General features: G+C 42.3%; 1 protein-coding gene across 1 annotated transcript in view; it reads right to left on the bottom strand.

Moving 5' to 3' along the window:
* Positions 1 to 2,825: 2,825 nt before the first annotated feature.
* CCDC170 (coiled-coil domain containing 170) overlaps positions 2,826 to 12,325 on the bottom strand; it is a 100,271-nt gene continuing 90,771 nt past the window's right edge. Inside the window, exons 11-12 of the mRNA XM_042940424.1 lie at positions 5,905 to 6,141; positions 2,826 to 4,173 (exon numbers count right to left, since the gene is read on the bottom strand). Of these exons, the coding sequence (XP_042796358.1) occupies positions 4,012 to 4,173; positions 5,905 to 6,141 (399 nt within the window). The 3' untranslated portion in view covers positions 2,826 to 4,011. The remainder of the gene's footprint in view (positions 4,174 to 5,904; positions 6,142 to 12,325) is intronic.

The following is a 12,325-nucleotide window of genomic DNA, read 5'->3' as shown; positions in this document are numbered from 1 at the left end:
AGTCTCATCCAGTGGGGCAGGAAAAGCAGCAGAAACATTGTTAGTTGGGACTAATTCAAATCTGAGGGATGAGGGGCAAGGGCACAAGGAATTGAAGGTGTTGGGAAAAGAATGACTATAAAAAGGAACCAGAGTATCTAGGCTGACCCCAGATGGCAAGGCTAGCAGGGAGAAAATATGAGAACCAAGGAAACCCAAAGAGCACTTACGTAGGGGTAAGAGATAGAGGTCTGCAATGATAAGAGTTTATGGAGATTGTAAGATTTTAGAGGTGGAGAAGTTGCAGGTGATTAGAAGATCCTAAATTTGACCAAGGGTCATAGATGTGTGCTGTGTGCCTGTCCAGCTTTCCTTCTGTCATTACGTGTGGTTCTGGTTGAACAGATCACCTTGGAACCTCACCCCACCCCACCTCACTGCAGTCCAGTTGGATTCATGGGATGCAGGCCAGTGAGTTCATCCCTTGGCCACAATGCTTCGTTCGGAAGGAGTGCGTGGCCAAGAAGACATGATCAGACTCTTCTTCCCTGACACTCCTTCCATGAGTTTTGGAGGCAGAGAGTGTCTCATTTTCTCAGCTCATGAGTTGAAAACACCATGTAGCTGCTGGTTATCATCTTTGCTGGCAGCATGGAGAAACCCATCACCAGAAGGAGAAAGGGAGACCAACATGCAAAGACAAGCAAACCAAGGAGAAAAGGAAGATGGGTAGAAGCAAAAAGAATCCAAATAACAATTTTAAATCCCTGCATCTAGCCGTGCTGAAGCTAGTCTACTCCTGAATCTTTCAAATGAGTACCCCCCCCCAAATTCTCTTTGACTTACAGGAGTTTCAATTGGATTGCTATAAACTGCAATCTAAGGTTTAAACAGCTGAAACAAAAGGAGGTAAAAGTATGAAGGTCAAGAAGGCCAAGAAACTAAAGATAAAACGTTGTATGAATTTTCCTTATGGGCACTAAAGTCACCCGAGAAGAAGGCAGCACTTAATGTGGCTGGAGAAGACACCTATGAATCTTTTTTTTTTTAATGTTTATTTATTTTTGAGAGAGAGAGAGAGAGAGAGAAGACAGGTGAAGGGCAGAGACAGAGGGAGACTGAGGATCCAAAACAGATCACAGAGCTCAATGTGGGGCTTGAACCTACGAACCGTGAGATCATGACCTGAGTCGAAGCTGGATGCTCAAGTGACTGAGCCACCCAGGAGCCCCACTATGAACCATCTTAAGTAGGAAGACATACAGGATGTTAACAGGTAACTGCAATGAGGACCAAGAGAAAAGTTATATTCAGTTAGCAAGGAGCCTCAAATGAGCAATGATTTTTATACAAAGACACGGGCATAACAGTATGGAGGCAGCATAGAGGAGAGGGAAGCATACAGACTCCACTTACTGAGGAGAAGCTAAGTGGGGTTGTACAATAATGTGGATAAAATCACTATTGCATAGAGTGGGCAAGAGCCTTCCCGATCAAAGGTTATGTAGCCATGAAATGCTTCCCAGTGAAAATTAAACTCCACGTCCAAGTCCCAAGTATTATTACAATATAAATAATATAGACATTCTTTAACCACTTTCCAGCCCACCACCCCTTGACCTGGAATCACCCCCGTTCATCTGTAAGACAGACAGACTATAAGGTAGAACTGACTGGGTTTAATTCTTTTTTTTTCCTAATGGAGATATTTTATGCACGCATTTAAATGTCCCAGACAATGACCAGAATAATAATCTCAAAGGCAATTATCACTCAAGTGTATTTGGTAGAAGAGTTAGTGTTAAATATTTTAAAACCCTAGTTAGAAAATCTCATCAACATAACACGTTTTATTGGCCAACATAAAATATACATGGATATTATAGAAGAACAGAATCTAACACAAAAATGTGAGGTTGGTCTGCCAGCTCTAGAATGAATGCCATGGAGGGAAAGCCAACAACCAACTGGCGTTTCAACAAGGAGGAAAATGGCTTTATTAAGGGATTTCAATTTGTCTAAATGACAAATAGTTAACGTGCATATGGACCATCTACATAGATAGAACTTATTTTTCTTATGTCACGAAATGGAGAAATATTTTTATGAGTTTATGCTTTTAAAGTGACATCGAATAGTGTTGAAAATAACTTCACAGAGAAAATAAACGAAGTTCATTAAAGACTGTATTTGGAAAATGAGAACAGAGATATAAAACAGGGGTATAAAAACAACCCCTCCATCTCTGAACACCCCCCACCTTTCTATGGCATGGCTGAAGCAAAGCCACTCAGCAATTCAGTCCTCCAGAGACCCAGACAGTAAGGTTGCCTCCTTCAGTCTGAATGCGTATGGGTCCAGAACAGCAGCCACTGTCTCTACGGAGCATGTGAGGGGATCTTCAGAGACGATTTCTGCGGGGAAAATACAATTCTGCCTCTCCGGCCTGTTGCAGACCTAGCTCGTGTCCTCAGTCAGGGCTGCGAAGGTGTGTTTAGTGTGTTCAGTTGCAAAAGGTACTTTATACTATCCTTGCACACAAGGGAGAAAGCCAGGCGACCATGACCCATCTCCCAGAGGACATCCTTGCTTCCTCTTCCTCTGTGTGATCTGTCATCAGTAAGTGTCCAACTCATTTCCTTTCCTCTAGAATTTGCTTTTTCTCTCTTTTTCTAAAATTTATTTATTTTGAGAGTAAGAGAGCACGCATACGCTTGAGCCAGGGAGAGGGAGAGAGAGGGAGGGAGAGCAAGAATCCCAGGCAGGCTCCTCGCTGTCAGCGCAGAGCCTGACTTGGGGCTCGATCTCAGGAACTGGGAGATCATGGCCTGAGCCAAACTCAAGAGTCAGAGGCTTAACCGACTAAGCTACCCATGCGCCCCTCAGAATATGCTTTTTCTCTTAATGTTCGGATGTAATCTGTGTTTCCCCTCTCCTTTAATGAGACACCAACACTTTTTTCAGAAACTGTTTAGAAAATTACATATGGCAAAAATAAGGTAATCGACCAAAAAAGTAAAACTTTCTCTCAATAAAGTTAAGAATATGGCTTCCTGAAAAATATCTGTGAAATACAAATTTAAAAAGAAGGCAGAAAATGACAGAAAGTCATAATAAAATCCCAATCTGAAAAAAGTACCCCTGCTGTCAGTGCATCTGATAAACTGGTGAATAAAACTGTACAGGATTTCATGTGACAGGTTTCATATTAAAGGTTTAACTTTTCAAGGACTGAGATCAACCCTGCTCCAACATGAAAAATTGCCACCAAATGTGATCTGGCAGCCACATTTAAAACAGGTAAATTTCTTACAGGACCTTGGACCCTGTGTATGTTTTACCAAATAATTTGGTATATTGCCTTTTAAAGAAATCATATGGGTAACATTCATAAATCTGTTACTTTGGGGGCTTCAATTCTTGATTCTATGAATGTCTGCCTTTCTTTATGGGGGCAATTTTCACCAGGATCACAGGAATTCAGGAGAAACTGGAGGAGTGTGATGTAACAGAGAAGGTACAGCCTTTGACCCGGAGCCAGCATGGTAAGACTTCTGGTTCAGTTGCTAACCAATTGCAATCTTGGGTAGGTAACACCCTCTCTGAGCCCCAGAGAGGTTGTAAAATCAAACACTAAACCTTCTCCACATGGCTATTATGAGAATTAAATTGGGTAGGAAAGCCCCCAAGTCATAAAAGGAGTCCCATAAATGTAAATTCCCTACCACCATTGCCCATTCTAGGTTTACAATCTACTGGAACTCTTCTGGGTCCCAAAGTGCTAGTAAATAAAAAAATAGGTGTTTTTAGTGTCAGACATTTCCCTACAGCTGGCACCTCTGAGATCCTTTTTTTGCAAATGACGGATCCTCACTCTATCATCAAAGTATATGGTATTCACATACTGATCAAATTTCAAAGGTTTCAGGAATTAGTGAGATCGAGAATTGTGTGCCATCACTTAGCTCTACCTCCTTCAAGAGACATGGTATTCAATGAAGGAGTTTTAAAGTGGCTTTGGGGGTGCCTGTCTCACCCAAGCGTCACATCTTTGAGGCAGGCACAGGTGACAAAGTGATGCCGATGTAAATGGATCAGTCTTTCAAGACATTTGATGATTTCATAGTCGGGAAGTGCAAGACTGGTCATGTTCAAGCCCAGCTTCTGGGAAACCACTTCCCTGAAGTCCACCAGCTGCAATATCAAACACACACATTAAGGGCGAGAACAAAACATGCTGACTACTGTTGGTCTGAATGCAACCAACCAAACAAACAAAACCCTGTGGAAAACCCAGAGGTACATGAGGTAGGCAAATTACTTACTGTCTTTTATCTTAGTCCTCTCATTTATAAAATAAGAAGGCGAATCTCCTCAATTCCCCCTACAGTCCTTCCGGGCACCAACTGTCAGTGATTTCACAGCCACTTAGGGTGGCATTTCATGCCAGTTAGTGTGGCATTGGCTACCAAGTCAAGAATCTCAGCGAAAAGCAACCACGAATGAGACCCATGTTCTCACTTCCTGAGGGAAATAACCATATGCCTACTTCCCAGAGCTGTTCTGAAATTCGGATCAAATGAAACAATGGATGTGTACGTGTTCTGTATACTAGGAAGTGCTTTACAAATGCTGTGGTTGTGCACACCGTTGATAAGTACGTGGAAGTTTAAGTGGGCATGGAACCACTTAAACTAAAGGAAGAACAAAGGGCAAGAAAGTATGAGCTGATGAAAAGAGAAGGAGCTCTAAATAATGACCAGATGACATCACATAAACAGCCTCCTCACAAACCATAACATCGGACCCTCCGGGACTACTCTCTGTCGATCACAAAAAGAAACACGGAGAGGTGACGAGCTTGGAGAAAATGGATGAAAAGATGTCTCATAGTCCTTCACATTCTCATCAACTGTGATTCTGCGCTAAAGCAGGAGCAGATACATCAGGGAGATCGGGCCAACCCCTTGCTAGAGGTACCTTCCATTTTGGAAAAGACGCAATCCAACCTGAAGACAGATGTTACCTCCAGGAAAACTGCCTTCCGAACATTCTCACCACGTGTTCATTCACATCCCAACCTCCTTCCTATGCTGAGTCCAATTTGGGGAACATAATACCCTCTCCCCCCTAGTGTCCCTGGTGAGAAAGTTTCCCTCAAACTTTTCTCCCCTTTCAAATATGGTCAAAGCTCTTAATTCCTGAGAGGGTTTCCTCTGAGAACACGCAGTTTATAGTTTGGCCTTCCTCGGCTCGGCCTGACACATGAGCCAGAGCAGAGGCAGCCAAAGAGAAAAAATATCCTAGGACGAGAGTCCACTCTCTGCCCTTTTGAGCTTCAGAAAGAGAGGGAGATGAAACCCAAAAGCAATGGGGGTCAGGCTGCCCAGTACAGTTCTTTGTGCGTGACCTCCTGATGTGCTCGCCAGATAAAACTCTCCTCCTTGCAACCAGCCAGCAAGTGAGGACTGTTTTATGGCTTCCATCTGGGCTAGATTGGCCATCGAGTCTGGGTGCCACTGTTTGAGAGTTGGGACTGTTTCCTGCCACTGATCTCTGCTGGAGATAAGCCTTCCCTCCTGAGGCTGAAGCCTGGGATGATGCAAACTTCAGAGGCAATCAGTGCACATAATAAAAACCTCTCCACAACCAGAAACTGGCATTTCACAGGCTTTCCGCTGCTTTGATAAGAACGTCTTTTTTCTTTTCTACAATTCATGCCATGAAAATGTGAATTATTGTTCTTAGCAGAGTAAATCATTATGGTTATTTTAGTGCCAAAAAGATGCTAGAGGGTAGACAGATACATTGAAATGATATAGAAAGCTTTGTAAATTGTTTTTGAAGAAGCATATGAATAATCTTCAAGCTTTTGAATTGTCCTATCTTTCCTAAACAAGATTTTACCACCAGATTTCTACCCACCTGCTTTTCTCTCTTTTCTGCTTCTTCCAGAGATTTTTTTAGTGTCTTCATTTCACTGGTTACCGCTTCTACCATGTTCCTGGCTCTCTCTTTATCCTCCTTAGCCTCATGCTCTGTAGAATCCAGTTCTGACTTGACAGACATTAGTTTTTTCTCAGCTTTCTCCTTCATCTTCTCAAGTTTGTCTCTGGATTTATTTAGGTCTTCAATGGCTTTGGTCTGTTCCAAAGTTTTAATCTAAGAAGTTAAGAGAATGCCAATAATTTCTTTTGTATTCATCTAGGAAAATTGTATCAACAAGATAAACTAGAAGTCAATGAAATTCACTTAATAACTTTTTTATGAATAAAGAATGGAATTCATCCCAGTTATATAGACTTTGCTAAGCATACATGCTGGGCAAACATGTCTTAAGGCAGTTATAGTTTATAAACATGTCAGAGTACCATTATTGGAGGATGTAGAGTGTGAGGCACTTTGTCTTTATTAGCTTAATATGTAAAATTTTTCCAGATTTGCTTACAAAAGAGTATGAATAAAAAGGTTGAAATTCTGGCAAATACTACAACATAGATGAACCTTAAAGACATTACAATAAGTAAAATAAGCCAGACACAAAAGGACAGTTATTGTATAACTCTCTTTATATGAGGTACCTAGGACAGGCTAATTCACACAGAAAGTAGAATAGAATTCCATCCCCAGTGGAGGAATGTGGAGTTATTTAATGGGCACTGAGTTTCAGTTTAGGATGACAAACAGTTCTGGAAATGGATAGTGGTGATGGTCGCACAACACTGTGAATGTACTTAATGCTACTGAGTTGTACGCTTAAAAATGGTTAAAATGAGGGTGCCTGGGTGGCTCAGTCGGTTGAGCGTCCGGCTTCGGCTCAGGTCACGATCTCACGGTTTGTGAGTTCGAGTCCCGCGTCGGGCTCTGTGCTGACACCTCAGAGCCTGGAGCCTGTTTCAGATTCTGCGTCTCTCTCTCTCTCTCTGCTCCTCCCCTGCTTGTGTGCGCTCTCTCTCTCTCTCAAAAATAAATAAACATTTTTAAAAAAATTTTTAAATGGTTAAAATGGTAGCTTTTATGTTATGTATATTTCACCACAATAAAAAAAAAAAAAGAGCTGGAGGCAGTTTTCATATTTGACACAAAATTTTTAAAACTGACCATTAAAAATAAATATGAATGAGCTAGCACTTAACACCCACTGGGATGACCATAACCAGAACAAGACACAATAACAAGTGTTGGCAAGGATGTGGAGAAGTCGGAGCCCTTACATACTGATGATGGGAAGCAGCTGGTGTAGCTGCTATGAAAAACAGTTAACCAGGTTTCAAAATGTTAAACACAGAGTTAACACAGGACCCAGCCATTCCACATCCAGGTTTATATATTCAAGAGATTTGAAAACTTGTGTCATACAGAACCTGTATACAAAAAAAAAACTGTATACAGCAGCACTATTCATGATCACCAAAAAGTCAAAACAACCCAAATACCCATCAACTGATGAGCAGATACATAAAATGTGGTCTCCCCACGCACTGGAATGTCATTTGGCGACAAGAAACGAAAATCCTGACACCTTGGATGAACCCCAAAAACATTATGCTAAGGGGGAAAAGTCAGTCACAAAAGACCGCTGACTGTATTAGTCCATTTATATGAAAGATCTGGAAAAGGCCAGGGACTGGTGGGAGGGGAGATTGGGGAGTAACTGCTAATGGGTTTGAAGGATGATGCAAATGTTCTGAAATTAGATAATGGAAATTTGGTTCCATCCACTATAACACACACAACTTCTTAAGAATTTAGCTCCTTTTCCGGCAGAGAGGAGGCTGATGGCAGACATGCTTGGACAAACTCAAAGCTCCAAACTGGTTCCACGCAAGAGACAGGTAATCCTTGGGAAACTGACAGCTGCTGTGGGACTTGCAATCAAGAAGGCATAAAAACTACCACTGCAGCTTGGGAAATCCGTAGGCCATAAGATGTCAATAGTTGGTGGAGAAAGGAACTCTGAGTCCATTTTTGAGCCAATGATATGGCACTAGAAGACCTACCACTTGAGTCAAGTTAATGGCACCCACTAAGTGCAGGTCTACAGAGGTGGACCTGGCAGACCATTCATGGATTTCAAGTTATCAAAACCCACATCTGAATATGCCTAGCATATTAGATACAGTATAATGGAGTATCGCCCCCACGGTGCTTCCCGAGCATGATGATGTACAGTGGTCACATAGAAGAATACTCTTGGTCTTGGGGTGCCTGGGTGGCTCAGTAGGTTCAGCATCTGACTCTTGATTTCAGCTCAGGTCATGATCTCACAGTTCGTGAGATCAAGCCCCAAGTCCGTCTCTGTGCTGATAGCATGGAGCCTGCTTGGGATTCTCTCTCTCTCTCTCTCTCTCTCTGCTCCTCTCCTGCTTGCTCGCTCACAGACATGTGTGCTCTCTCTCTCAAAATAAATAAACATTTAAAAATAAATAAATAAAAGCTTTAAAATAATTTGTGACATGGCCCAGGAACTATATGACATATCCATAATTCAGCAATTTGATCATCAACTTAAGAATTTAAAAAGAAGGAGGAGGAGGAGAAGAAAAAAAAGAAGAGGAGGAGGGGGAAGAGGAGGAGTATTCTTGGTCTTAAGAGATACCAGGCAAGTATTTAGGGGTAAAGTGTCATGATGCATGTAACTTACTCTCAGATGGTTCAGCAAAAATGAAAACCTCCCACCCTCATTAGGCAAAACACAGCAATCAGTAAAATTTTTTTTTTTTTAATTTTTTTTTTCCAACGTTTTTTTATTTATTTTTGGGACAGAGAGAGACAGAGCATGAACGGGGGAGGGGCAGAGAGAGAGGGAGACACAGAATCGGAAACAGGCTCCAGGCTCCGAGCTGTCAGCACAGAGCCTGACGCGGGGCTCGAACTCACGGACCGCGAGATCGTGACCTGGCTGAAGTCGGACGCTTAACCGACTGCGCCACCCAGGCGCCCCAGCAATCAGTAAAATATTAACAATTATTACATAAATCATTATGTGAAGAATAAAATACTGTCCATTATACTACTCTTGCAACTGTTCTATAGATTTGAAATTCTTCTTCTGACAAGAAGTCAGAAAAGGGAACTTTCCTCAGCCATAGCAATTTCTTACTTGATACATCTCCAAAGGCAAGGGAATTAAAAGCAAAAATGAACTCATGAAAATAAAAAGCTTCTGCACAGCAAAGGAAACAATCAACAAAACTAAAAGGCAACCAACGGAATGGGAAAAGATATTTGCAAATGACATAGCAGACCAAGGGCTTGTATCCAAAATCTATAAAGACCTCACCAAACTCCACACCCGAAAAACAAATAATCCAGTGAAGAAATGGGCAGAAAACATGAATAGACACTTCTCTAAAGAAGACATCCAGATGGCCAACAGGCACATGAAAAGATGCTCAACGTCGCTCCTCGTCAGGGAAATACAAATCAAAACCACAATGAGATACCACTTCAAGCCAGTCAGAGTGGCTAAAATGAACAAATCAGGAGACTATAGATGCTGGAGAGGATATGGAGAAATGGGAACCCTCTTGCACTGTTGGTGGGAATGCAAACTGGTGCAGCCACTCTGGAAAACAGTCTGGAGGTTCCTCAAAAAATTAAAAATAGATCTACCCTATGACCCAGCAATAGCACTGCTAGGAATTTACCCAAGGGATGCAGGAGTGCTGATGCATAGGGGCACTTGTACCCCAATGTTTATAGCAGCACTCTCAACAATAGCCAAATTATGGAAAGAGCCTATATGTCCATCAACTGATGAATGGATAAAGAAGATGTGGTTTATATACACAATGAAATACTACTTGGCAATGAGAAAGAATGAAATATGGCCTTTTGTAGCAATGTGGATGGAACTGGAGAGGGTTATGTTAAGTGAAATAAGTCATACAGAGAAAGACAGATACCATCTGTTTTGACTCTTATGTGGATCCTGAGAAACTTAACAGAAGACCACGGGGGAGGGGAAGGAAAAAAAAAAAAAAGTTAGAGAGGGAGGGAGCCAAACCATAAGAGACTCTTAAAAACTGAGAATAAACTGAGGGTTGATGTGGGGTGGGAGGGAGGGGAAAGTGGGTGATGGGTACTGAGGAGGGCACCTGTTGGGATGAGCACTGGGTGTTGTATGGAAACCAATTTGACAATAAATTTCTTATTAAAAAAAAAAGGAAAAAAAGAAAAGGGAACTTTCCCATGCATGATCAATACAACACACATCCTACTCGTAAACATTTTTTAATATATATATATATTTATAAATTATACAAGCAGCTGCTCTAAATAATATATTCCATGGATTATCAAACATTTTACAAATTGGATACATTACATGAATGAAATCTATCACTTTTAAAACAAAGCTATCTCCCTTTAAGACAGAGATTCCCCTCATATGCAAACTATCTCCCTGCTGCAGAGAAAATGGACAGCAAAGTGGGAAGTTGCTGGGATTGGGATATTGAATTCAAAACCTTGTATTAACAGATATATGCAGCCTTTCTGCTCAGACTGGAAAAACATTTACAGTGGGCTATCTACCAAAAGTGACGGAACACAGCTTGGAGAGCTGGAAGTACATAAATCAGGTCCTAATGAGAAGAATTCATAGCCAAGAACTTCTGAAAAATATGAGACATTATCACAATCCTAAGGGCTGCCTCAGTTCTTGTCATCGGGGAGCAGAGGCGAGTCAAGGAGCTCTGAGCCAAGCCACCAGAAACAGAACTGAAAGCCAGTGGACAACAGAGACCTCAGACTCCTAAATCAAACCCAACAAACAAACGAGATTCCTGGGAGTGGGGGCGTGGCTAAGCTGGTCTCTTAGTTCCCCCTAAAGGAGCCTCCCAGATCCGGCCCAGAGTTCAGCCAGAGCCTGTGCTGCTAATGGTCTTCCGGTGGGGCAGAACTGGTCATAAACAAGACTGACATGCCACCCAGAGCCCAGCAAGGATGGAGAAGGTTCTGAGTGTCTCCTTGAGAGAAAAAAATTTCAAAATCTGGTGAATGATTCTCTGTCATGTCAGAAGGCCTGAAGGCCCTCAAAGAGATGGTGATTAAATTTAAAATCTGATGTGTTGAATTCCCTCCCCACCCCACTCCCCAACCCCGGGCCTCAAGGATCTAAATTCTCTAGCTGGAGGGTTTTCAAGAAACTGCATAGAAAATGCAAACCTGCAGGAAGGAGCTAGGCACCTCACACAGACTCCTTGAAGACAGTGGGGTAGCACAGCAGGAGAGTATCCCCATGGCCCAAAAACATGTTATGTCTCTACTAAAGAGAACCAACCACAGCTATCTTACTAGAAGGAAACTGAAGCTGAAATTAAAGGAAGGGGTTCATTTGACGTTGCAATCTGAGCACACTTCCACTTTTCTACAACCCATTCTTTAACCCATTCCACAACCCAAGAAGTTCTTCTTTGTAGGTTCTCCTTGGTGCACACATTCAAAGTGAGGAGAGCTCAAAGCAATTCCAAGCCAGTGGACCTACCTCCATTGAATCCAAGATTCAATGAATCCAACTATACATACAAAGAAAGGCTGCCCTGACTGGGTTGGATATAGTTCTGGAGTGAAGAAGGAGCATGAGGAGAAGCTATCTTGTGTGGGAGATTATCAAGAGAGGTAGCAAGAGGGAGAGGCCTTTGCTGCTGGCTAAGGAGTGTTATTCCCTTTTGGTGTTTTCTTAAGACACTACAATGAAGGTAACAATGGCTTTTCACTGAGTTTTTGTCCCTTTTGTTGTCTGACTACTGATTTAAGGGCACAGCTCCCTACCAAAATTGGGCCACATGGTACATAGGGAAAGCTGATACCTTTCCACCAAATATCTATTCTTTCTTTTGTCCTTCCTGCCCAGAATAGACCCATTTCTCAGGCTGACTTCACCTAAGTGAGGTCCAGGGACTAACTTCTGGCCAATGGAGAAATGCAAAGCATTGTATTGTTCCTGGAAAGTGGCCTTCAGGGTGTCCTCCTCCCTTTCCTCCTCACAGGTGGCTGGAATGAGGCCAGAGCCCCAGCAGCCAGCTTGTGTCAAGAAGTGGCATTGAGGATAAAAGCTATTGCTAGGACAGTGAAGCAGAAAGAACAAGCCAGGGTTGCTGATGACCCCAGAGCCATCCCACTAAGCATGGCATGTCTTCCTTTCCATGAGAAAGGAATAAACATCTCTCCTACCTAAGCCACGGTTATGACGGGATCTTTCAGTATATTTAGCTGAAACTGATCGCAACCAACACAGGCTAAGAAGCAAATGGTGCTTTATGAGTTACACAAAGCGTTTTCTGGATCCTCTGGAGGGCTGCCACATGATGTCAGTGCCTGTGTTTGCATTTGTGCAAAA

This window comes from Panthera leo, chromosome B2 (assembly GCF_018350215.1).
Source record: "Panthera leo isolate Ple1 chromosome B2, P.leo_Ple1_pat1.1, whole genome shotgun sequence".
NCBI classification, from domain to species: domain Eukaryota; kingdom Metazoa; phylum Chordata; class Mammalia; order Carnivora; family Felidae; genus Panthera; species Panthera leo.
The sequence above is the reverse complement of the archived record's forward strand: the minus strand, read 5'-3'. Positions and strand labels throughout refer to the sequence as shown.